Source organism: Petromyzon marinus, chromosome 4 (genome assembly GCF_048934315.1).
Source record: "Petromyzon marinus isolate PM22_M1 ecotype Great Lakes invasive population chromosome 4, UKy_Petmar_22M1.pri1.0, whole genome shotgun sequence".
NCBI lineage: Eukaryota > Metazoa > Chordata > Hyperoartia > Petromyzontiformes > Petromyzontidae > Petromyzon > Petromyzon marinus.
The window spans coordinates 18122949-18150329 of record NC_133670.1 but is presented as its reverse complement, the minus strand read 5'-3'; the positions used below and the strand labels follow the sequence as shown (position 1 = coordinate 18150329).

Here is a 27381-nt window from a genome sequence, read left to right as displayed (position 1 = left end):
CCCTGTCCCTCCTTCCCAGGAAGGCTTACATGCCCCACAAATATATTTACCCACTGGCTGCCACTGAGTGGTGGATTATTATCAGCGAATAATAAATCTGATTTTTTAATGTCCTGGGAAGAATTACAGATTTCCCAGGATGGCAGCTACCCCAAAAAGAGGGACGATGCTGAGAAAAGCAGGGACAGGTAATGAACCCACTCACAGCTACAGGCAGTAGGCGCAACCTCATTAGGACGCACCCTATGTGAGCGTAGACCAGCTGCCACTTTCAAATAGAAAGACCGTGGATTCAAGAACTAAAGAAGCAGTAATGATGGTTTGGAAATAAGCATTAACACGGCAGGGGGTGCGGCCCAACATACAATTCATTATTACGAATGTAACACTAGGCTGCTGCGGTATGTATACTTTATACAGCATTTGTCTGCATGCTTGTGAAAAATATAATTATACCCATGTAGATAAAGGGAATGGTTTAATAATTGGGGCTGCTGAAACAGCTTAAAATGCCTAAACTCACACACATATAGGTTACACGACATTTGGGCAATGATTGCATTTGTAATGGATTCGACTGAGTCGCAGACGTAGACTTGGAGGCAACACATTTATTCATTTCCAACACACGGGGTAACTTTCCCCTTAACGGAATAACAACCTATGGTGGTGACCACCAGGCTAACTACACGAGTTACAACGTAACTGCTACTACGGAACGGGACCAACAGCTTCGGCCTGGGTCCACGTGTTGGAGACTCATTGAACGGAGAATGTAGACGAAAGGTTTCTCCCAGGATGAACAGCAGCCCTGGTCCATCTCGGGAAGCGGCTTATATTCTCTGTGGCGTGGCCGGCTCCGCCCTTGGCCACGCCCATCTTCCAGAATCCTCGGGAAGGATCTGGGTCCCAATCACGTGACCACCCCTATCCCCTACTTGGGGCCCCTTTGTAGACTTAACTGGTCACGTGTCCTTCCGGGTCAACCAGAGTGCCATGGCCTCAAATAACCTCATCCTCCGGCTGGCACCCACACACCCTGTCCTGTAGGGTCGGCACTGCACGCAAAGCGTGGTGCCATCAAGCGCTATCATTCAGGGCTCACCGGGTCCCTCTAGGGGCGGTACTACACCCACACCACTGTGGTATCCGCGATGTCGCAACAACGCACGCCGTACCCCTCTCGGGCCGGCATTGCACCCAGCATTTTGACATCCAGCGATGTCCCTTCACATTCATGAGATTGCCAAGATTGCCTCTGTATTTGCATCATGCATATCACAGGCACTACAGGATATATACCCGTTGCCTTTGATCTGTTTTGTTCCAGTACCAAATTAAACACATGAGGTTCAATTGGAATTTTCCCTGGAAGCCTCCTGCGTTTCGGAAAGCTTTTGAAGGGGAAAGCGCACGGAGTCAGAAATTTTAGATTTGGCCTTGTTGGGTGCGGCTCGTAACTGGACATCAATCGGGGGTTCGTGTTCTCTCCCGTACATTAAAAAAACGGTGAGTAGCCGGTGGATGCGTGAGGAGCCATCCTATATGCAGCTAGGACTCCGGGAATATGCAAATCCCAGTCGAGTTGGAACTCGCTGACCTGATGGCTCAACATGGAGGTCAGAGTCCTGTGTAGTTGCTCAACCATGCCATCCGTCTGCGGTTGATACGGTGACATGTGTACTTTCTTTGTTCCCAAAAAAATCGCACACTTCACGCAACAATTTTGAAGAAAAATTATTGCCCTGATCGGTCAGAAGATGTTCGGGAGCACCTTTGTCCATTACATAGCCATTGAGGAATGCCTCAGTGATCGTTGCCGCCGACTGGTTGGGGAGCGGCCAGGCCACAGGCCATCGTGAAAAATACTCGACTCCCACTAGCAAATACTTATTCCCACGAGGGGTAGTGGGAAATGGACCCAGGATGTCCAGAGCAACTAATTCATTTACGCGGGAGACCTGAATCGATTGCAACGGTGGACAACAGGGTTTCGCTGGCGGTTTCCGCCGTGCGCACTGCACACACCCTTTCAACAAATTAGCGACATCCTCAGCCATGCCAGGCCAGAAGAAGTCCAGCTTAAGTGTGGCCAACGTCTTATGCACACCCAGGTGCAACAGGCGCTCGTGTACCGCCCAAATGACCTTACCCCGCAGGGCAGTGGGCACAATAATGTTATAACGCCGCAACCCTCCATCCCAATGCATGAGCAATCCGCCTCTAAGAATGACAGAGGCAACACCCCGTCGATGCCTGCCCCCAACAGCCTCCCTGACACGGCGTCGCAGTTTAAGCAGGGAAGCGTCCTCAACCTGGAGGCGCCCCCATTCTTCCTGGTCCAACCCAATGATGGCGTCACGCGCTACTGGACCCTCGGCCACCTCAGATGTTACAACCTCGGCCGACACCGCAAGGGAAGGAGGCGAGTGCTCGTTGGGCAGCTTACAGCGCTCCGAGCCCGATAAACACGCGCACCCCCCCCCGCTCTTTGGTAATCCCGACAGGGTGTCAGCGTTCGTGTGTCTGGAGCCTTTGCGATAGGTCACATTAAAGGAGTAGTCCTGGAGGACCTCCAACCAACGTGAAAGTTGGCCAGACGGCTGTTCAACACGCAGCGCGTACTGTTGGTCAGAGCACACCTTAAAGCGTCTACCATACAAATAGGGGCGATACTGTTGTACGAAAAAGACAATAGCTAACAGTTCCCGGCGTGTGACACAGTCCCGTTCTTGGGCCCGAGACAGCACTCTGCTTCCGTATGCGACAACACTCTCGACGCCATTGACAACTTGAGACAGAACAACTCCAATTCCGGTGTTACTAGCGTCTGTATCAAGGACGAACGGCAAGGAAAAGTCAGGGTAGCGGAGGGGAGGGGAGTTCACCATGCCATTCCGGACGGAGCGCAACAAATGCGGCCTCCTCCTCCTCCCCCCAATGGAATTAATTACGCTTTGCCATCAAGGCGTGGAGAGGTTTAGCGATCGTAGTGAAACTGGTGACAAAACGGCGGTAATAGGACGCGAATCTTATGAAACTGCGAACCTCCACCACCGACATGGGGGTCTGCCAAGTACGAACACATGCGGTTTTGTCTGGGTAAGTCGCAATACCCGATTCACTATGTGGCCAAGATAGCCAAACCGATTTTTGGAGGAGGTGACACTTTTGTGGTTTAAATTTCAGGTTGGTCGCACGGATTTTGAGAAAGACAGCGCATAGCCATTCCAGGTGTTCGTCAAACGTATGGCTGAAAACGATAACATCGTCGAGATATATGAGGCACGAGTCCCACTGGAGACCAGCCAGAACCACTTCCATTAATCGCTGGAATGTAGCCGGCGAATGAAGACCCATCGGAAGCTGATTGAATTTGAACAAGCTTTGTGGTGTACGAAAGGTTGTTTTGGGCTTAGAGTCTTCGTCTAGATAGGAGATCAAGAGTTGAAAAGAACCACGCCCCTGCTAGAGCATCCAGTGAGCCGTCCATTTGGGGTAGAGGGTATGCATCAGCAACAGAGACCTTATTAAGCTTATGGAAGTCAACACAAAAGCGCAAGCTACCATCCTGCTTTTTAACAAGTACAATTGGGGCTTCCCATGGGCTGGACGCATCAGCAACAGAGACCTTATTAAGCTTACGGAAGTCAACACAAAAGCGCAAGCCACCATCCTGCTTTTTAACAAGTACAATTGGGGCTCCCCATGGGCTGGTGAACAGTGAAATAATATCTGCGGCTAACATTTCGTCAACCGCCAGCTGAACGTGTTATTTTTCATAGGGCTCAGCCAGTAGGGATTCTGCCGGATGGGAGCGGCGTCACCCGTATCAATGTGATGACTCAAAAGCGTAGTGCGGCCGATGTCAAATTTCCCTTTGCTAAAAACGTCCGATAATTCGCGCAAAAGCACCCTCAATTTCCCCCGGACAATTCCGCATTCTCCGAACAAAGCGTATCGATCCACCCCTCATCAGGACTCTAGTGCGGCCGCGTGTTCGACGCGGCACCCACACTGACAACGATGCTTCCCTCATGAAGTGCTGGTGACGCATGAGCTAGCACGTTATCTTTTTGGATGACCGACGTGTCTAACCCTGCGTTAAGAACCTGAATGAAGGGTTCCTGATCGTTGGATACCAACGTCTGGGTCCCTACTAACGTCAATCCACGACTGGCTTTATTATAAGGTCCCAAGAGGATTCCACCCGCCATCGCCTCCTGGTCTAGTGGCTTCCGCAATCGTAAGGGGACCAACATCTGCGCGCCGGGGGGAATCTTAACCGTCGTACGTGCAAGTGCTTGCACGGTAGCGTTAGCTGTGCACAAGCCAGTGGGAGAAGGCAAGAATGCCATTCGACGGCCGGATGGTAATTCCAGGCACCCCTGGTCAATCAAAATTTTCAGGGGCATCCTTCCCAAAAAGTCGGTCCCGAGCAAGCAAGAAATAGCAAAGGATGTTGACACAAGAACCGGCCCCGTCAATTTGACATCCGCAATGCACACTTCCGCTGTTATTCTCCCAATGATGCCCAATGAGCCGTCGTTTGCGACAAAGCACGGAGTTTCGACAGGACATAAGGTATGACATCTAGGGGATAAGATGTTATAAATCAATTCTGAGAAGATGATCGCTGATGAACCGGCGTCAACGAGCATCCTGATCTCAACCCCCTCTACCAACCCAGTAACAGCGGACGAACCTGCGGTCGCGGCAACCATTCTTTGGGCCAGCTCTGACCACTGACCCGGTCGGAGCGGCCGGTCAGCCTGATCAAAGTCCGAACCCTCCCGCACCTATGCACGACCGGAACAGAACCCGAACGAACGAGATGGGTGAGGTGGATTCAGGGGCCGAGTGTGTGATGTGTCGCGACTCGCCTTTTGGTGCAGTGTAGTGGAGGACGGTCGGGCAGATGACAGCGGTGGTCCGGGGAGGCGTCGTCGCGGCACGCGGCAGCCCGACGAGATGTGTCCCGGCAGGCCGCAGTTGTATCATACGACGAGTCCGCTCGAAGGATGAGGAGATGTCTTTTGCCATCGTTGGTTGTCCGCCCGTCGCACCATGCCATCCCCTCGCCCGCCTCCGCTCTGGGTCGACGCGCAGGCTAGGACGGGCTCCACGTCTTCAGGTGTATCCGGCCACTCACGGGACGCGGTACATGCCGCTAACTCCTTGTGCCGTTGCAAGAGCTGTTGAGCCTGGATGCTTCTTGCAACCTTGATAGATGAAAGGTCATCGTCTACAGCCGGCAGGACGATGTTGAGGTCCTTAGCCAAAGCCAGCAATCCATCGAGGACCAGTGAGTCGACTCTGTCGTGGTCCATCCTCGGAAAGGCAGCCTTCGCTAGCACCAAAAGTGCACTACGGAAGGCGAGGGGCGTCTCGGCTTCTCCTCTCCTTCGCGTAGTGAACATATGACGCATGTTCGATGGCGGCTCATAAATTGCTGCCATTTGGTAAAAGGCTTGAGTCAGCGTGGCCCTCTCCGACGGCGGGATGGTGGGAAACGCTGCCAGGACGTCGTCATCAAGGGCAGCGGGCAGTGCTTTCAGCGCCTCCAACTCCGTCCACCCCGCCAAGTCAGCGTTCATCAGAAACCGCCACTTGAAGGCCACCCAGTCGCGTCCGGTGGCTGTGAATTATTTCACGAAGGACAGTTGTCGCCGGAGAGATGGAACGTCCACAGGCTATTTCGATGCAGCTTCAGATTTGGTGGGCTCCACGCTCCGGTCTTCTGTAAAGATGGCGGCCGCAAGCGCGGGCTGCGCCACAGAGGTTCCCGCTTGGCGGGAAATGGTGGCGGAAACCTCATTTCTGCACGGCTCCACTGCACCTCCGTCCACCACTGGCTCCTCTGCCGACAGCACCTCGCCTCCCTCCTCCGGGGTTGCCATCCCCGGGGCTGTTTGAGGAATGAGGTCCTCATCTTCATCGTCCAACGTCCTGGTACGTAGTCTGCGTCCCGTAGTCATGACCTAAGCCTACTAACTTTACTCGAGAATGTTTGGCCACTTCCGTCACCACTTGTAGTGAATTCAACTAGGTCGCAGACGCATTTCTTGGAGGCAACACATTTATTAAACCAACACACGGGGTGCTACCCCTTAACACATTAACAACCTATGGTGGTGGACCACCAGGCTGTCTACACTAATTACACCGGAATTAGCTACGACGGACCGGACCCTGGCCTTGGTCCGGGTCCACGTGTTGGTGACTCTTGTAGGATGTCGAAGGTAGAACTTAGATTCTTCAGGATGAACAACAGCAGACGGTCCCTCTCGGGGACCCGGCCTTTATTCTCTGTGGCGGGGCTGGCTCCGCCCTTAGCCACGACCACCTTCTGGAATCCTCTAGCAGGTTCCTGGCCCTGACACGTGACCAACCCTAGCTCCCACCTGGGGGCCTTGTGTACACTTTACCGGTCACGTGTCCTTCGGGGTCAACCAGAGTGCCATGGCCCTTAGTAACCCCATTCCCATGGCCGGCACTCTCACACCCTATCCTGTAGGGGTCGACACTGCACGCGTAGTGCCATCCAGCACTGCCAGACAGTGCTCACCGAGCCCCTCTAGGGCTGGTACTGCACCCATATGTAAGTGGTGCCCGCAATGGCAATACATCGCACGCCGTGCTCCTCTCTCGGGCACAGTGACATCCGCGATGTTACTACATATGTATCAATAATGTAATGATTAAAAATAAGTGGGGTTTAAATGCGTATCATATCATCATTATGATCTACCATCCTCAATTCACCACTGGATTAAGGCTTCCCCAACCCACCATCATTTTTCTTGAAGCTGCGACATAATATAATACATATTTTTTTTCGTTTTCTGAAACACATTCATGAGGGATAAGTGAACAGTGCAGTATCTTATAGCTTAGTTTATTTCTTATTGTAGTTGTATTTAAATCACACTGAAGCAATATTTCAAGAGCGGTTAATGATAATAGTTTGAGGAAATTGGAATACTGGAGTGAGTAATCAAGCTCATTGGTCTGTGAAGTGTTAAGGCAATGTGTCTCACCAAACTTGACCTCAGGAGGTTTATCTTAAGTTAATGTTATTGAGTATGTTCTGTTCATGCAGCTACTTGGCCTTGACACTTGGTATGTAAAAATAGAACATTGTCTACATCCAGAGATTATTCATGTCTCGGTATTTAAAAAAAAAACATTAACAATGTTCTTTGAAATGGTGAGCACTTTGTGTGTGTATGTGTGTGCATTATCCTAGTGGTTTGCACTCTGTCGTATGATTCAAATATACGTTTACAGCCATTTGTCAATCCACTGCTGGACGAGGGCCTCCCCAAGCTCTGCAAGTGATGACGAGTTATTTGACCATATTTCACAATGCCAGTCAGTGCGGGTTTGTGAAAAGGATCCGAATGACCTAGCATAATACATTGTTGGCCATCATGCGCAACAGCAGCGTTTGAAACTGGCCTGAGATTTAAAGCTTTCGTGACTGCAGGGATTAATATTCTTGGTTCTTTCGGTAAAGTCACCTGATGATGGTTGCTTGTGTTGCAGTCGAAACGTCGTGAGCATTTTATTGTTTTATATTTTTATTATTTTATTGTTTCCCTTCTACGTGACTTTACCGAAAGAACCAAGAATATAACTGGCCTGAGAGTTCACCAAGTTCGCTCATCCTCCACCTTCCCCCAAACAAAATGTATATTTTTTTCATGTACAAATGTCAATCACGTGTATTCGATTTATAAATCCAAGTGCATTGTAGCCTAAGCACTGCAGAGACAAAAGGGTGACATGGTCGGACTCTCACTTCCCTTTTTGGTGCCTTGCCACCTTGAATATATTTTTACTATCAGCCCTTGCTACGCAGGCTTTAAGGACAAAATCTGAGACTCTTTTTATTGTTCTGTACTTTATGTAAACTACACCAAATTGTCACTTGCTTATACACTACGGATATTTTAAAACGTGCTGCCTGATGTTAAACCATGTTTAGATTTTTTTTTTACAAAATCAATTGAAAGCACTTCCTTTGATTGACCATGCAGAATTGTTTTTAGAAAATCCATACATATGGCCAAATGGTTCGAAATGATATCACTCTAAAATGCAGCCAGTCTCTGAATTATCCTTGACACCCGTGAACTGTAATACTCAACGAAAGATAAATTCAAAGGAACACAGATTTTGTTTTCAGATAGATGCACCTGCGTTTACATCCCTAAGGATTGTGTCTCATCACAAACAGTGATTGCTTACAAACACGTTAGCCCTTCGCAGTCTTTATTTATCCTGCAGAAATCCGATGAGCCATGAAGCTCTTTTTCACAGCTGTCCAGTAGGGGCGGGTCAGCAAACAGAAAACATCAATGCCTTAAAGTTGTCAATTTAATGTACAGTATATCTGTACATAGGGAATTATGTAAAATGCTGAATATCTATCAAAACAACTCGTTTATCGTGATTATCCTACTTCTGCAGCATTGAAAATGTGTTCACGCCATAGAGTTCGAGATAAAATGTGACTGTAAAATTGACTGACAACTTGCAATTTGGGATTGAATGAACATTACCTCAAAATTGCACCTCGTAACCTGCAAAGGACATCATCCAAGACATCAGAGCCTCACTACATTTTCGCACACGCACGCCACATTTCCATTTGCACTCGCACCTCTCAAGCGTGAGGGGGAAGTGCGAGTTGTTGAGCACCCCAAAAACCGCACGGCATTGCTGGACCCCAAACGGAACGTTGCGGGGTTTCGCAGGCGGCATGGAGCGAGTCATGAGACACGCGTTCAGCCTGGCGCGGCACACGCACCATGCGCTCGCGTCGCTGCATCACGGCAACGGGCGCCCCGCTGTGCGGCTCTACGGGGCCACAGACTACGAGGATCCCAGCACTCAGGGTGCCATCATCGCCTTCAATGTGCTGGGGCCTGACAGCGACATCGTTGGGTACTCGCAGGTGAAGCGGAGAGGCGCCGTAGGGAAAGCGGAGTATAATGCCGATCTCGTCAAGGAGCATAAACCATCACGCAAACTCCGGGCATCTTCGCAGCGGCTTTTGGCTGGCCATTGAGCAAAGGCGGTCAATGCATCGCGCGCTTTCAGATGCGCTTCGGCAGCCGTCTGGAACGCTCTTCCGATATTGGGAAGCCACCGGAGCTATGCCCTTTTCAATCGAGATTGAAAACTCATTTCTTTAGAACAGCTTTTTATGTTTAATTTGTTGTCCTCCCCCTGCACCTCCAATTAGCACGGTTGGCTACGTACGGTGTGATAGAAATTCAACGTACATACGGGGGTGCGGCCGAGCCCACCGCGAGGGCGCCTTCTGAGAGTCGGCATCTAACGTGCGTGCATGTGCAACGAGATGTTAATGTTTCGGGAGCTGCACTTGCGGTGGTGTAGAAGCACAGGTGGAAAAATGCCTGACCACCACTATTGTCATTAACGAATGCAGCAGTATAACACATTTCTACATTCTAACGTTTTAGCTCTTAGTGCTTGATCAAAGCAGAAGACAAGCTCGTCCGTTATAATAAGTGCATGTAGAAACAATAAACTACTTTTTACGACGTGCACAACAAAGACAGTCGGCAAACACTTTTTTGCAGAGAGAATATGGACTTTGTCGAGCATTGAGTACATTATTACTAATACATATTGAAATTCTGGGGAGGGGTGGTTGCTATGTAGACAATCTCATATCATTAATATGGACAATCTTATTTTCTTAGCTCTTTCGGTAAAGTCACGTTGAAGGGAAACAATAAAATAATACAATAATTTATAATTCATATTACTGACTGCAGTAATATGAATTACTGACTGCAGTAATATGAATTACTGCAGTCACGAAAACTTTAAATCAAAATGGACAAACTTGTTGCATCCTGGGACCGTGGAGGATGGCAGTGAATTTGGGAGGTCTTCATCCAGCAGTGTGTTTGATCTTGGCTAATTATGATGTTTGTGATGAACAATCTTACCCGCGCCAATGCAATGTGTTTCCCGGATGTCGTTAACGTCAGGTGGACCAGCTGGCTAACCTGCACGGGATCTGCCTGCGCACTGGCTGCTTTTGCAACACAGGGGCCTGCCAGATGCAGCTGGGAATCAGCAATGGGGATGTGAAGAAAAACCTGCAGGTGACGCTCAACAAAGTTTTTTTTTTTTTGTCACTGCGTGGGTATTCGCAGTGGCGTTGTGTAGCTCTCTGATGTATTTTCGGGTTGTTACCGCTTGTTGTTCGGCATGATGCCCGACCTTTTGCTCCACACGCTGGGAGCATCTTACGGAACTGGGAGCACGTGGAGCGGGTCTACCAGACATCTGTGAAAAAGAGCTTCATAGCTCTGGATATCTCAGTAAAGATTCTGATTCAGGTATTGAATCGTCGTACGACCAGAAAGCATATCAGAGAGCAACAGCCCAGATGCCTCAGTGGCGTTCTACTGTCGTATCATCACTGAATGGCGGTTGATTTATACTTGTAACATTTTTATTTTTCACATATTTTCCTTGATATGTACATATGTTGAACTTCTTTCGCACCGTACATAGCCAACCGTGCTAATAGGAGATCCCATGTCAGTTCCATGTCAGTGTCATGTCTGAGATCCTTTCAAGTGACCACTGGTGCACATAATGCACTCAATGGTAATGCTTCATTTTCCTACCAGCCTTACCAGATAGAGTAACATTTGTCACATGACAGTCAAATAAAGTGCAGAAACATACCAAAACTGTTTTCTTTTTTCTTCTTCTTTGGTTCTTTCGCTAAGTTAGCTTAGCTATTTCAAAGTTAACTTAGCTATTTCAAGTTAGCTTAGCTATTTCAAAGTTAACTTAGCTATTTCAATGCTAAATTCTATGCTAATTCCTTTGTCAAGGGGTGCCTTTGCGGATGTGTATGCTTTAACTTTAACATAGCCTTTTCTGTGACCAGTCACAAGCTAATCACTCAGCCATTTCAATGCTAAATTATATGCTAATTCCTTTGTCAAGGCGCTTTGTTTTTTCTCACACAGCTTAAAGGTCGTGATCTCAGCGTGGCTTTCTCACTCCAGCGCTGTCCTCCAGACAGTCTCGTCCCCTTCACCTGATGAAGGCCGCTTGTGTTGTGGCCGAAACGTCGTGAGAATATTATTGTGTTATTTTATTTGATCAATTTATTATTTTATTCTCATTCTACATGACTTTACCGAAAGAACCAAAGAAGATGAATCCTTGCAGTCACGAAAGCTTTAAATCGAAATGTTTTCTTTTTGTTTGTGCAATTATTCGTGACCAAGCAGAGACTATCAGCTTACTCCACATGAGAACCCGGTTTAATGGAAGGCGGTTGCTTGGATTCGAACCCAGGTTCTCGGTGGTTTGACCTCCGAGCCGCTCTGTTGTGACCCGGTGGCTTTTAAATAAAACGCACAATTTCCATGTTTATGAATAGTCACGTACAAAAGGAAGTCACAAGACATATCTCAATTTGCATTTAAACCGTTACTGTGAATGTGAACAGTAGTTAGCTGGCATGAATGATGGTAGACTAGAGTAACACAGCACCACGTGAACTGAAACAAAGCATCACCGCGGAAACTCGCTGTTCACGTTAATTATCCTGCCTCCAGTAATATTCAGTTAATTTATAGTGACGGGTGCAAAAAAGTAATATATGAACACTTATTTTATGTGCTTAATTACTAATTTACCTATGATCATCTCCTATAAGTGTGTGCCCTAATTTTTTTCACAACCTACAGAGTTGTGGAAGTGTCACATCTTAAGTGCGCTGCTATGTTCACTTGCCTGTTGTGCCCGTCTGTGCCTCTCCTTACATATCTTCCTGCACGTCTCCCCTGCCCACCCCTCGTGCTCACACGGCGTGCCCTGTGCAGGCCGGCCATGTGTGCGGAGACAACATAGACCTGCTGGATGGCCGCCCCACGGGTGCCGTGCGTGTCTCCTTCGGGTACATGTCCACCTTCCACGACGCGGCCCGTCTCATCCGCTTCATCACTCGGTGCTTCGTGGAGGAACGTCTGCCCCGCACCGCTGCAGCCGCCGCCGCCGCCGCCGCCGTGGACATCCGTCACGGCCACAACAAGGAGGGCACGAGTCCGGAAAAAGCGTCCGGCACAGGTTCAGAGGAGCTCTGGTCATGTCCAGTTCGTGCCGTCGACCGGGGGCTGGCGTCTCCGAGCTTCGGTGCGGCGTGCGACGTAGGCCAGGCCATGTGCCCTTTGGACGTAAAGGCGGACGGAGCTCAGCAGGAGACATTGTCCCGCAGCATCGCTGACGCTAACGCGGCCAAAAGTTCAATAGCAGATGGCCGTCAAGTGGTCCTGACCAACATCTTTCTCTACCCCGTAAAGTCCTGCGCCGCTTTTGAGGTGCGTATCTCCAGTCCAAGGTGGGCTCTGGGCACATGGCTTTGGCACACGCAGCCATGAGTTGGGTTGCTTCAACCCGACACGCCAACCTTCATAAATTGTTGGCAGAGGACCTAGCCTCTTTAAGCTGCTTTTGATAGAGTTGTTACTCTTTGCCTGGCAGACGAAATGTGCCTGCCTGACATCCGTCAACAATGAATGCATAGCTGGTTGGTTGGCAGGGAGTGCTGTACTGAAAAAACTAAACCCAAAAGACTCACCCCGCCTGCATGAATCCTTAAATTTTGTCCGTCTCTAAATTGCTTGAACCTTTTTGATTAATTAATGAACTGCATAGTGGAATTAGCCATACAGATCATATTCTCAAATAAGTTTTGTAATATTGCTTTATAAGTTAATTAAATCTTTTGTTTTGATGTCGGCTGCAGGCAATGATCGTCAATTTTACTAATTGACCTAACGCTGAGTGTGAAGGTATAGCAACAAATGAAAGGGTATGACTAGATGTGAAAACTGTTAAAGCTTAAACCTTGCACTACATCCCAATGTTTAATATCACACTTAGAGACGAGTTCAGCATTTAATTAATCATAATCAGATTCTTTATTTAGACTGGAGGAATCCGATGAGCTACAAATTGCATGAGTACATGCAAAAGGTTTCTGTTTGGTGTTTGAACATCTTAACAACTGTTTCATTGCCAGAAAGGGTATAATCTATTCTTATGCATACATTCGTGCTGATTTTTCTACACTAAATGTGAATAGTGGCTGTCTGACCGCTCTCATACCATTCATGTACTCCCAATTAAAATAACCTATTTAAATTTCCAGCCTAAACAGTTAAAACATGAGGCATGTTTTAATGCAATATTGCTCCTGCCTACCTATCAAGAAGTAGTTATTTGATACTACAGTGAGCTTATTTGTGGATTACTTGAGGTGGGATAATAATGTGACCTCCTCATCACAATGGTTTTTGCTATTCCAACCAGCCTGAAATGCTAGACTACATTTCCTTCATACAGATGAGTATGATTGTTTTTGTGTGTACTGACATTTTCAACTGTAGATTAGTGTGGAGGGGTGTTGAGGGCAATGCCATAGGGATTGTTGAGTTCGATTCCCAGCCATGGCTAACATCGGTGGTGAGTGGCACTGTATACACACCGGCTTTGCGCACCCCCACTTCACTGATCTGCGCTGCCCAGCGAGGTGAAGTATGGTTCATTAAACCCCCATGATCGACACAGCGTGGAGGTGCCTTCATCCAGCAGCGAATTTCCAAAGAGCTGCGAGTTATATATATATTTGCAGGCTATTTTGCAGGTTTACCCATTGTTGATGCGCAAAGTGCTCTCTCCGTGTGCTGTTCCGAAGCATCGGCCACGACAGCAGCAAGCCAACGTTTTGTGACCAAGCCAATCCCCGAAATGCACCCGGAACCCATTCAGAGTCACTACAGGACTCTTAAATGCAAAGACATGTGACGTGCGGCATGCCGTCAGGGCACTCGGTTGTAAGCAAGAGCCATTTTCAGAACCTTATTACATTTGGATCGATCGCAGGACCCTGTGAACGCCCTTCTGCAAACCCGGCCCCATTTCACTTACGTCCATGACACATCCATTTTCTTCAGACGGCCTTGCTGTTTCCGTAATGGTTTTAGGAACACTTGGGCCCCTGAGTTTCTGAACGCCACGTGTATTGCAATCCACAGGTGCTGTTCCTTAAAAAAATGTCTGGCACATTCTAATAAAAATGTTCAATATTTCTAACGATTAACTCACGAAAACTGTAAATGCACGACGTTTACAGAAATTGAAGTTAACTTGTCCTGCAGCTCTACCCATAATTGTGTGTATTTTTTTTTTATAACATCTGATGTTTCATCAGTTGTTGGCTAGGCTGTTCGCAGTGTGCTGTACAAACAGCCTGCCTTCTGTAGAATATAAAAACAAAACTGTAATCCTTTTTTCAAATTTTTTTGCTGTGGTTTTCACACCTGATGATGATTGCTTGTGTTGCAGTCGAAACGTCGTGAGAATTTTATTGTTTTATATATTTTTTTATTTTATTGTTTCCCTTCTACGTGACTTTACCGAAAGCACCAAGAATATGTAATCCTATACTCAGGAAAGCCTCACAAAGTTTCTAGATTAATTAAAGTTGGGGCTTGCAAGGGATACTTAGCAATTTCCTTTTTAATGCTTTCTAATATTGGTTGAAAGTGTTTATGCATTTGCTCTGTCTGCCTAGAAGAGAAGTGGGTGCACAATAGCTCTCAGCATGATTATGCAATATGTACACAACTTAAATTCAAAATTCTGTTGCCAAATGGAGTTACCCTATTAAAAACCCTCAAAATTTGTTTATGGATTGCCAAAATATGTCCATATTTTGGAAACAGTATTCTGTTCCATAGACGCTGTAATTTTAATGATCAAAATGGTATTGCTCATCCATGCTTTGTGTCTAAATGACACCACTTGTGCTGGTTGTTTTATTCTTTATTTAACCAGGACATGAATAAACCCATTGACACACACATAAACATTGCCTTTTTTGCAAGTGGGACCTGGACCAAACCACTCATCCAAGAGTTTTTAGGACGGTGACACCAGGCGTTACTGGTCGACCGAATTCTGACACTTCCGTTTATATTTTGCACGTCCATTTTTTTTTCATGAACTAAGAGTTTCCTGGCCATGCACTATTTATCAGTGTCTCTGCTTGAGTGTTTCACAAGTCTTTTTTCAAGCAGCCTCTGAGTGTAGTATGAATTTGTTCTTGCTCATGCATATTTAAGTATGCGTGTATGGGTATGTGCATGTGTGACTGTGTACGTGCAGATGTATGCTTGTTGAAATGATTGTGTGCAAGTGTGTAGGTGGATGTGTGTGATAATGTAGCAGTTAGCACACTGCGCTATGAAATTGGTGACCCACATTCAATTGACGCTTATGGCTAACATCAATGGCGGATATCTGAACCAGTCCTGGGCCTTGTGTAGGTCAACTTAATCTGAAATTAGTACCTAGTGCAGGATTTAAACATTGCCACTTGGGAGACGAAGGCAACCAGGTGTGTTCCTGGCCACACCACCCGTGCTGGCCTTCATAGGTGCTCGCCTTCAGCACTTGCCCCCAACAGCCCTTGTATACACAATAAGAAAAATCATTGTCTTTTATATGCAATGTGTGTGTTTGTGTACCTGTGCACACATTCCATGTCAGTTAGTTCAATTGTAGTGCATGGGTCTCTTCCAGGACCTCCTGTTAGCTAGCTTTCAATACTTCACATCACCTCAAAGTGCATCTAGCCGAGTGCAAGCACTGTGGTTATGGCATCACCACCACTGAGGGGTGAATAGCACCCTTTGTCGTGCACGTGTCTGTGTTGAAAAAATGGGGAGCACAGGTGGTATCTGCCAGTCATCTTAGTCAATTAACCCATAACACATGGGGCTATATTTTAACCTGCCAGCAAGCCATTCACACTTCATGTGGGCTCAGAGTACACCAAGCCCGGCACAAATGCAGTGGCAAGGTTGCTGCAACTTACAGTGAGGGAAAAGAGTATTTGATCCCCTGCTGATTTTGTACGTTTGCGCACTGACAAAGAAATGATCAGCCTATAATTTTAATGGTAGGTTTATTTGAACAGTGAGAGACAAAATAACAAAAATCCAGAAAAACGCATGTCAGAAATGTTATAAATTGATTTGTATTTTAATGAGGGAAATAAGTATTTGACCCCCTCTCAATCAGAAAGATTTCTGGCTCCCAGGTGTCTTTTATACAGGTAACGAGCTGAGATTAGGAGCACACTCTTAAAAGGAGTGCTCCTAATGTCAGCTTGTTACCTGTATAAAAGACACCTGTCCACAGAAGCAATCAAATTCCACTCTCCACCATGGCCAAGACCAAAAAGCTCTCCAAGGATGTCATGGACAAGATGGTAGACCTACACAAGGCTGGAATGGGCTACAAGACCATTGCCAAGCAGCTTGGTGAGAAGGTGACAACAGTTGGTGCGATTATTCGCAAATGGAAGAAACACAAAAGAACTGTCAATCTCCCTCGGCCCGGGGCTCCATGCAAGATCTCACCTCGTGGAGTTGCAATGATCATGAGAACGGTGAGGAATCAGCCCAGAACTACACGGGAGGATCTTGTCAATGATCAAGGCAGCTGGGACCATAGTCACCAAGAAAACAATTGGTAACACACTACGCCGTGAAGGACTGAAATCTTGCAGCGCCCGCAAGGTCCCCCTGCTCAAGAAAGCACATATACATGCCCGTCTTAAGTTTGCCAATGAACATCTGAATGATTCAGAGGACAACTGGGTGAAAGTGTTCTGGTCAGATGAGACCAAAATGGAGCTCTTTGGCATCAACTCAACTCGCCGTGTTTGGAGGAGGAGGAGGAGGAATGCTGCCTATGACCCCAAGAACACCATCCCCACCGTCAAACATGGAGGTGGAAACATTATGCTTTTGGGGTGTTTTCTGCTAAGGGGACAGGACAACTTCACCGCATCAAAGGGACGATGGACGAGGCCATGTACCGTCATATCTTGGGTGAGAACCTCCTTCCCTCAGCCAGGGCATTGAAAATGGGTCGTGGATGGGTATTCCAGCATGACAATGACCCAAAACACGGCCAAGGCAACAAAGGAGTGGCTCAAGAAGAAGCACATTAAGGTCCTGGAGTGGCCTAGCCAGTCTCCAGACCTTAATCCCATAGAAAATCTGTGGAGGGAGCTGAAGGTTCGAGTTGCCAAACGTCAGCCTCGAAACCTTAATGACTTGGAGAAGATCTGCAAAGAGGAGTGGGACAATCCCTCCTGAGATGTGTGCAAACCTGGTGGCCAACTACAAGAAACGTCTGACCTCTGTGATTGCCACAAGGGTTTTGCCACCAAGTGCTAAGTCATGTTTTGCAGAGGGGTCAAATACTTATTTCCCTCATTAAAATGCAAATCAATTTATAACATTTTTGACATGCGTTTTTCTGGATTTTTGTTGTTATTCTGTCTCTCACTGTTCAAATAAACCTACCATTAAAATTATAGACTGATCATTCCTTTGTCAGTGGGCAAACGTACAAAATCAGCAGGGGATCAAATACTTTTTTCCCCTCACTGTAGTGGTGAATGGTGATTGTTGCCGTTGTGCGTGGGTTGCAAGTGGAAGAGCAGGCTTTGTGGTGTGTATGCGTATCTGGGTGTATTCGTCGTTGTGTGGCGAGGCAGGTTGAGAGCTGGCCAGTGGTGGAGCAGGGCTTGTGGTGTGACCGCGTGTGGATGGTGGTCACGTCGGGAGGGACCTGCCTCAGCCAAAAGCGAGAGCCACGCCTCTGTCTGATCCGGCCCGCCGTCGACCGTACCACGGGGCAGCTGTCGCTCACCGCATCAGGTAGCACCAAGCCCAGCAACGATGGGCACCAGCATGTATGTGAAAGGATTCGGCTCGCGCAGTGTTCAGGAAAGGCTTCTTTATTTGACAACCCAAAAGGTAATGTGCCCGGTCACACAGCAGGTGCGTTCTTTACCACCTCGGCGCTCCCGCACTCAGAACTCCTGCTCTCCCCCCTTTATCCCCTGGTCTGCGTTCTTGGCCAGGCAATAGTTGCCCAGGACTTTGTTCTAGAAGATGACTCACTGATTAAGCATCTGTGAGTCTCCTATCAAATCTCTGCACGGCACTTTGCCCCAGGTTATGATTAACTAGCTAGGTGCGATCCAACATGTGTTGAGATTCTTTCACACCGTATGGAGCGAACCATGATAAAGTGGCGGTGCTGCATGGTGGCGCACACCTCTCAGCCAGCGTGTTGAGGGGAGGGTTAGAGGATCACACCGAGATCACACGCGTGATCTTCCCACGTTAAGCACATTTGGGTGCATATTTATGTGGCAGAGACGTGTTGGTCAGATAAATAATTTGTTGCCAGGGTTACCTGTGAACCAATGAAGCAGTTGTTGCCAGGCTTTACAAGAGTTTTTTTTTAATAATATGTTGCTATTGTTTGTGAGTGTGAAACCAAGTACTTGATACTGCCGTAATAAATATATATTTTTACAGAATTATGAGCTTGACCTCAAGACTCTTAATACAAATTAGTAAATGCCTTTGTCAATAATATTTAGATTGTCTTCCAATTAAATAACCATATTTTATGACATACCTTAGAAGTGGCAATTGAGTTGCATTTTACAGAAAGAAACCATGGAGTTTACACATTGATAAAGTTGGCACAGTAATTCTAAACTTGAGTACATCTATCCTTGTCTCTCCCATGAAGGAATGAAGGTTCTGGTGGTTCCCTTGCGAGGAGCCGCAGAGGCGGCTAGTATGGACGTACGCCTGTGTCACAGCAAGGTGTGCGGTGCCAGGTACGCAACTGTGTACGGACACACACATATATATAACATTTATAAACGCAGGTGCACATCTTCCAACACACATTGCCTGATACTAGCACGATTTTATCGGCGCTATTGCACAATACGTACGCATAAAATGAGCGTAATGTAACTCTGATCTGGTGGAATTCACTTCAGTCATGCATCATTTAGTAAAGCAGGCCTTTTCATAAGCCACGTTACAATGCTAGTGTTGATGTGTTTGGCGAGCATAGGACTAGCTCGGTGCCAGTGGGTATAACCCTCCATCTGTTGGACGCGCACACACTAAAACGCGTATTAATTGCACGTGGTTATGCATTCATTAGAACCATGTACAAAGTCAATTAGAGTATTGTATTTGCACTCAGATGCAGTGCTTGGTCTGCATGTTTTCACCTACCTTAATTCACTCCGATTTTAGCATTTCTGTGTGGTTCACTTTTTTCCATGTTATTGGACAGTTTTATTGATGATAAATAGTTAAAGCATTTTGACAAATGATGTAGTTGAGTCCCATCAGCCGACGTTTTTCCCCATTGGAATCCCTTTGTTTTTGTACTTGGGAAGGCACCTTAATGCAATGGTTAGCACCCTGGACTCACAATCCATGTCGCCGATTCCATCACCCCCTCCCCCCCCCCCCCCCCCGCACTTGAAACAATGGGCACATTTCGTAAATTCCTCCCGCCTCTTGTCTATCCTGCAGTATAATGTGATACACCACCGTTTGGTTGGCAGATCGTGTGTGTGTGGGGTGAAGTGTGGGTACTCTCACCTCTAACAGTGGGACCAAAATACCCTCCAGAGGGGGCTCTCTAAGAGTGGAGGCCCTTCTGCCAAATGCAGGGCTGCACGCTGACCCTTATTATCTGTGTGTATGAGAATAGGTTTTCCCCTTCTTCTCTGGCAACAAAACAGGAGTTAAGATGTTAAAACACCAAACTTAAATCTTTTACAAGGAATCATGTCTGCATTAACCACAATACTTGTGGTCAGAATGCAAACAAAAAACGTACTCTGATAATATATGCATTGTCTTTGAAACTGATTGGTCCACACCAGAGAAGGCTTTCTTTCGAGCCTAGTCTCAAACGGTGTTAGAATGTTAAAGAAGATCAGGCTAAACATTGTTGTAAACGTAACACGTGACTGTGACTGTACCATCAGTGTTATTTATTTGTCCAGGAAAGCCTCACGGAGACTCAAGTGATTTATTCTGACAGGTCCTGCATGTCTTTTGGCATGTAAATGTTACGAATTACTTCAGAAAAAAAACTATTTTGCAAAATATAAAAAGTAGGTCAAAATGAATGAGATATTGACAGAATGCAAATTAATTTTTCCAATCTGAAAAAATTCCTGTGAGCAGCATGGGGATCCAGGGCCCTCCTGGGATGTCGCTTTAAAATGGAATTTTAATTTGTCAATTCCACGTGATTCACACTCCCATCCTTTCTCAAGGGCTGCTAATTGGTTTGAAATCAGACGTACTGCTCAGGTTTAAATTTAGCAGCGTACATTTCTCGAATGTTTTTCTAAACCAAGCTACTGTACACCTTCACAGCTGATAACAACATTAAACGACTTCCAGATCAGCCAGCCCAAGATATTTTCCGATTGCGGATGAAATAGAGGATGCTGTTTTTCCATGCCATAATAAGTTTGTATTGACGTGTTTTTATCATTTGTCAATCCACTGCTGAAAGCCTCTGTGCCATGTCGGTCATAGCACATTGCTTGACCATTCTTCACCACACCGGTCGGTTGTGAGTTTGAGGAGGCAAGGATGGGTTCAGGTATCACTTGACACTGATGTTAGCCATGGCCGAAAATCAACTCGGGTAACGAGGTTCATAGCGCAGTGTACGAACCACTGCACAACCACTCCACCTAGCTTACAGTATTCATAAATCGGAATATTGTATTAAAGTATTCATACATATCCCTTGTACGAGCAGATATTTAATTTAGCCCATACATTAGGATGTAGCGTTCTTGGTTGTAAATGTGGCCCACGTCTTGCCAGAAATCCCCTGGCCCAGGTCTCTGCAGAGACTTCGTTGACATCACTCGCACAAGGAGGTCATTATTTAGCAGCAACATAGTCCAGACCACAAATGTTACCTGCAACAAACGTAAAAAATGTACAGCCTTCCTTGTAAGAAAATACACTGTAGTTTAACAGACTCCCACGTAATTTCAAATAATGAACATTTTATTCACAAATGCAGTACTGTGTATATAAAATGTTGTTTTGTAATTTAATGCTCCCCACTATCACCAGTCCACACATACCGGTGTTGTGAAGTATGGTCAAATAACCACAACCTGCATGGCGTGAGGAGACCTTCATACAACAGTCGACTGACAAAGGGTTGTAATGTTTTTGTTAAATGTACATACAAAGTAAGTACATTCATCATGGGTACTATTTACCCTTTTGACCTGAAATGGCGCACAGCTGGAAGTATGTTATTGCCATTGAAAATGTAGGAAAGTGCATACCATGGGAAATAAAAAAAATACCAAAAAAACTATTGCAATGTGGTTTTGAAACTGCAGTTGCTTGGCTACACCACGGGTTAGTTATCCTCATTATCGAATCCTCTCTACTCATTAGATAGTCACCATTCCACGACTTAATTGTGCAGAAATCTTGGAAGTGCTGGACTGGAATTGAGGTTGGAAGCCTGGAGCCTGGGATGCATTGCTTTGGAGGATGTATTATTTCACACTGTGAATCACTGTTTTCCACTTCATTTTCACTGAAGCAAAGGCTGCCTCATCAAAATGTATCAACCCTTTTGGTGATATTGCCAAGCTGGAATTTGCCACAGGCTGTGCATAATCCCACACCTTTATTACACCCGTATATCACATCTGCAAAATCCCACTATGCGAGCACTCAAAGCTTCCTTTCCCAACAGAACAATGATAACCATATGTGAGCTGCTGTGTTGTTGCCACTTTCAGTAAAACCATTGGCATCCCCGAGGCTCAGGTGTCAGACTTTTGGCACGGAGGGATGGACTGACGACACATGCCATTAGCTCAAAACATGACCTGCTGTGGTGCTAGCAATTCAGCGTCGCGTCTTGTATAGGTTCCTGCCAGTATTTTTTTTTTTACATTGTGGTGACTGCAAGGTGAGGAAGAGGAGCAGGAGGCACGAATTTAGCCTTTCGTCATGATGTGTGTCTGTCTCCTCGCTCAGGGTCACTGGCCTGGACTGTGAAGATGAGGCAGCCGAGTGGCTGACAGAATTCCTAGGGAAGAGCTGTCGCCTGATTCAGCAGGACCCAAGATCCAATCGCACAATGAAAGCAAAAGGTTAGGGGGAATGCCGCTCCTTTGGCATGAATTGCTGCCTCACCACTCGTTGCCTTGTTTGTATGTCATCTTTGACAATAATATTATTGCAGCTGCTTAAGTGGCTTAGCGCCACTAGCAGAAAAAAATCCATAACATTTTCACATCATTGGCACTGCGTTTTGTATTGGTGCGAAAATTATTAATCTTGAACCATCATCCAAAGTGTGCATATTTATATGAAATCCAGAAAAATACTCTTCTCTTGTAACCACAGTAGATAACACATTTGTTGATGTTTGATATGTAGATCTGTAAATATACAATACGTATTAGATATATATACACACACACACATTCTAGATGGGCTCTATAGAACTCAATCTAGTGAAGGCCCTTTCATCAGCATTGGCATGAGCAAACCATTGCAAGCCTGCAACTTTATCCTTTAACTTTATATTACGCGGAAAACCGCGATCGCATTGGACCAGCAGTGATGCACTGATATTTTCTGCTGCCGTGTTGTGTGTGTGTGATAGGCCAGAGGCAGGCGGGAGGTGGTGCGGAGGCAGGGGCCCGCCTTTCTCTGGCCAACGAAGCCCAGTACCTGCTGGTGAATCGCGCCAGCGTGGCGGACCTACTCTGCAACGTTCACGAGAGGTGCCAATCTGGGGTCTTGTTACATTAATAACAAGCCTTTGTCCGCAATATGTCTTGGAAGTTGCGTTCGTTAAAAATTGGCAAAATAAAAGGGGAAATTAATTTGACATGCAAAGAAACAAACGTGTCAAATTGAGCACCACGGGGGGAGGAGGAGGGGGTGCATGTGTTAATGCTTTTTTAACGATTTAATTCAATTCTGTGTTTGGACACCATGCTTAAGCCTCTTGTTAATGAACTATTGCACATGCCCAACACATGCTAATAACAAAGGATAGCTTATTGAATGTATATGGACAGTATTTCCAAAATCACAAAAACTAATGATTTATGGCAAGTATTTGTAGAGGTGTTAACTACGCACTGTTCGGTAACCTGCATTGCCACCAGATATCAAAGGGGCAGTGCAGCGTTACCTCTGGGTACAACGGTTGGGGTCAGACGAGGTGAAGTGGATCGTAGCCACGGTTTGGTAAGAACCAATCAGACAGTTCCACGTGGGAATGTGCGATTGGGGTCAGACGAGGTGAAGTGGATCGTAGCCACGGTTTGGTAAGAACCAATCAGACAGTTCCACGTGGGAATGTGCGATTGGTTCTACCTGGTCACGAACGAGTATAAGAAGGGTGACCCAACAGAGCTCGGGGAGTTCTCTCCCTACACGAAGACCGAAGCCTGGGCTGAAGACTAGCTAGGACCCTGGATCAGCCTTCCAGCCCTTTTGAGGGCTAAGGCTCGGGTACCCAGTGGTCAGGACCCACCGGGCCAGCGGTGGGTCAGATAGCCTCCCCTAGGTCCCAGCCGGAGGACTCTAGAATAGCGGTAGACGTGTAAGTCCCGCCAAGCTAGGAGGCTGTACCTCCTTAGGCTAGAATAGCGGTAGACGTGTAAGTCCCGCCAAGATAGGAGGCTGTACCTCCTTAGGTATCAAGGAGACCTGTGTGTAAGTTACGCTGAGTCCGGAGGCTGTACCACCTTGGGGTATCGGGTGAGGGGACCGGATACCCCTCTCTGTGTGTTAAGGATTGTATGAGGAAAGAATAACAATAAACAGAGTGTGCCTCCTAAGAAGTTACTCGTCTTTATAAACACTACATTAATTTTTATTTAAAGCTTTCGTGACTGCAGTGATTCCTATTCTTTGTTCTTTCGCAAAAGTCACGTTGAAGGGAAACAATAAAATATATATTAAAAATAAAATTCTCACGACGTTTCAACTGTAACACAAACAGTCATCAGGTGTGAAAACCAACGGCAAGAAACATTTGAAAAAAGTGGCGGTTTGTACTTATTTATTTTCAAACGGTGTTTGCATTTATTTATTTTTAAGCGTTGGCACCATGGATAGCGATTTGACAGTTTGTTTAGAAGGACGAGTCCATCTATGTTCGGAAAAGAGGAGGAGGGAGACGAAAATAATGGATGCGGTCTGAAAGCCACCGTAAGCGTGAACAATCAATTAAGACCCGAAATGGTTTATCAAATCCTTCCAATGATTGCTAAGCCAGAATCCATCTTCTCGGTTTAAATTGTCTCTGTGTTTGTATATGTGGATAGCCTCATGAACGAATCTCTCATGGTAGCCAGATGGCTTGCAGAGAACCTCTGTCTTGGAGAAGTCAATGTCATGTGAGCCCACTGAATTATAACAGTGATCTGCCACGGCCGAGGTGTTTGTCCTACCGTGTTTAAGGTCTGCTTTGTGTTCAAGAATGTGGTCCGAGACATGTCGTTTGGTTTCTCCAATGTAACTACTACCACAGAGGCAACTTAGTTTGTAGATACCAGGGTACTGTATGTCCGGAATCACATCTTTTACAGACGGAACCAGATCACGGATTTTATGTAATGTGTTGAAACGGGGATCACAAAAAAGATCTTCAAAATCTTGAATAAACACAAGATCCAGGTCCGTTTCAACACATTACATAAAATCCGTGATCTGGTTCCGTCTGTAAAAGATGTGATTCCGGACATACAATACCCTGGTGTCTACAAACTAAGTTGCCTCTGTGGTAGTAGTTACATTGGAGAAACCAAACGCCATGTCTCGGACCGCATTCGTGAACACAAAGCAGACCTTAAACACGGTAGGACCAACACCTCGGCCGTGGCAGATCACTGTTATAATTCAGTGGGCTCACATGACATTGACTTCTCCAAGACAGAGGTTCTCTGCAAGCCATCTGGCTACCATGAGAGATTCGTTCATGAGGCTATCCACATATACAAACAGAGACAATTTAAACCGAGAAGATGGATTCTGGCTTAGCAATCATTGGAAGGATTTGATAAACCATTTCGGGTCTTAATTGATTGTTCACGCTTACGGTGGCTTTCAGACCGCATCCATTATTTTCGTCTCCCCCCTCCTCTTTTCCGAACATAGATGGACTCGTCCTTCTAAACAAACTGTCAAATCGCTATCCATGGTGCCAACGCTTAAAAATAAATAAATGCAAACGCCGTTTGAAAATAAATAAATACAAACCGCCACTTCTTTCAAATGTTTCTTGCCGTTGGTTTTCACACCTGATGATGACTGTTGGTGTTACAGTCGAAACGTCGTGAGAATTTAATTTTTTATATATATTTTATTATCTTATTGTTTCCCTTCAACGTGACTTTACCGAAAGAACCAAGAATATGAAACACTACATATTCAAGGCAAGTTGTCAAAAATAATGTCAACCCCACGGAGCTTACATTATACAAAGACGTGAACAATGCAGTTGTGCACTCGAAATTTGAACACCAGGAACAAGACAAAAACCCCTGTTTAATGATAACAAAGCACACAAGGGGATGGTGTGGCCACACACACCTGGCCACCTTTGTCTTCCCAGTTATGTCGATTACATCAAATGAATTTCACAGTTCATCCACCCAGCGATTATTTGAATGGTCCCGATTCATGGTCAGAGTTTAATTCAAATAAATCTTTGGTCTTATATTTGCCATCTCATTTGAATTGTTATGCTTTCCCTGTCGTGTACAGGTTACACAGTTTTGTTTATACGATTACCCTAAAGGTTAGAGTTAACATATTGTGTTATCATTTACATGATGATAACATGAAATAATAAAATAATTAATCCCAGATTGCTAGGATCATAGCATAATGCCTGAACCACTACAACCCCACAATCACACATACCACAATACATTTATTGTAATCTGCCATACCCATACGTACCCACGGACTCGGAAATATATTGTGTCATGTTGAATCGATGTAAGGGGAAGCCCATGATCAGCTCGCCAATGAGGTTGGCCATGGTTTGGAATCAAATTCAGATTTCTGGGTTTGTAGTACATTGTGCTAACGACTGCACCACCACTCCCACCCCACACACAAGGACAGAGATCCCCCATGTAGCCTTCACGGGCTGTTGGGGTAAGTGCTGTTAGCGAGCGCCCTCCAAACACACGAAAACACAGGTGTGCGTGTGTGCGTGCTCAGGCAGGGAGAGGTGGGAGGACCCCCAGCACTTGACATGGAGGCGCTGGTGAATCGATTTCGAGCCAACCTGGTCGTTAGAAGCGACGAGCCTTATCAAGAGGACTGCTGGGCAACCGTCTCCATCGGAGCCCTGATTTTTCAGGTCCATTCACCCTTTCTCCTCCGTGTGTCATGTGCTTACTGCTTGCATGCTGGCTTTCCCCTTTCGGTTTTGCATCCTGTATTTTCATTGCACGGTGGCGTTTTTGCACCGGGGATCGCTTTTGCCTCTCAGCCAGCTGCCCCGTCTTATTTGGTGATTATGCGGGCGTTCGCATGGATGTCGCGTTCTTTATTTGAGCTCCGTTGTCAATGCCTTAAAGCACCAATTCCATTTGTTACAGCACTATAGCAATTGGTGGGGGGGGGGGGCCGGGGGACCCGAGTTGCCCCTGTTGAACTCGGCTCCCCCCCTCCTATCTAGATTTCTTTTGGTGTGGTAATGACTGTGTTCCACACATTTTAATGGCTGCTCAGACACACAGCCGTATCTGGCGTTTAATTTGCGAGCTCTACTTGACGATATGCAAACAACCTGCAATCATTTCAGAGGAGGTGGGTTAAGTGATGGGGGTGCCGCAGCCTTTTCTCATACACGCAGCGGGTGAGAGCTAGAGCAGAATGCACAAAACAAAAGCAGATCTTATAGATACTCATTCTGTTGAAAGTTTAACATTTGTGTAGTGTATCATGGGACCTCCTTTGCCAGTACTAAAATATAAGAATAGGTTTTTCCCCGTTTTTCTGGCAACAAAACTGAAACCTTTTTACGAGGAATGTTGTCTTCATTAACCACAATACTTGGTCAGAATATTTTTTGTTGCATTCTGACAAGTATTGTGGTTAATGCAGACATCATTCCTTGTAAAAAAAAGACTTCAGTTTTGTTGCCAGAAAAAAGGGGAAAAACCCATTCTTATTGCATGCTCTGTGTTGAGCAGCTGCTCAAATCTACTCGACTTGTGTTTGTTTCACTTTCGTTGCATCATTTATTCCTCATCTCGGTGCATCAACCCTGCACTGACCAGCAGGGTAAAGTATGGTAAAATAGCCCCCACGGCCCACGGCACAACGTGGTGAGATCCTCATCCAGCAGTGGATTAACAAA

The 27381-nt window shown here is 46.2% G+C and overlaps 1 protein-coding gene and 1 long non-coding RNA gene across 2 annotated transcripts in view; one reads left to right on the top strand and one right to left on the bottom strand.

Moving 5' to 3' along the window:
- The window catches only part of MOCOS (molybdenum cofactor sulfurase), a 68448-nt gene that overhangs the window by 22986 nt on the left and 18081 nt on the right, over nt 1–27381 (top strand). The window contains exons 8-15 of the mRNA XM_032945788.2: nt 8763–8962; nt 10032–10148; nt 11895–12389; nt 17648–17810; nt 18700–18790; nt 22017–22132; nt 22651–22771; nt 26235–26376. Of these exons, the coding sequence (XP_032801679.2) occupies nt 8763–8962; nt 10032–10148; nt 11895–12389; nt 17648–17810; nt 18700–18790; nt 22017–22132; nt 22651–22771; nt 26235–26376 (1445 nt within the window). The remainder of the gene's footprint in view (nt 1–8762; nt 8963–10031; nt 10149–11894; nt 12390–17647; nt 17811–18699; nt 18791–22016; nt 22133–22650; nt 22772–26234; nt 26377–27381) is intronic.
- Nucleotides 25531–27381, bottom strand: part of LOC142908914 (uncharacterized) — a 61294-nt gene continuing 59443 nt past the window's right edge. Inside the window, exon 5 of the long non-coding RNA XR_012932032.1 lies at nt 25531–26884. This is a non-coding gene — a long non-coding RNA (uncharacterized LOC142908914). The remainder of the gene's footprint in view (nt 26885–27381) is intronic.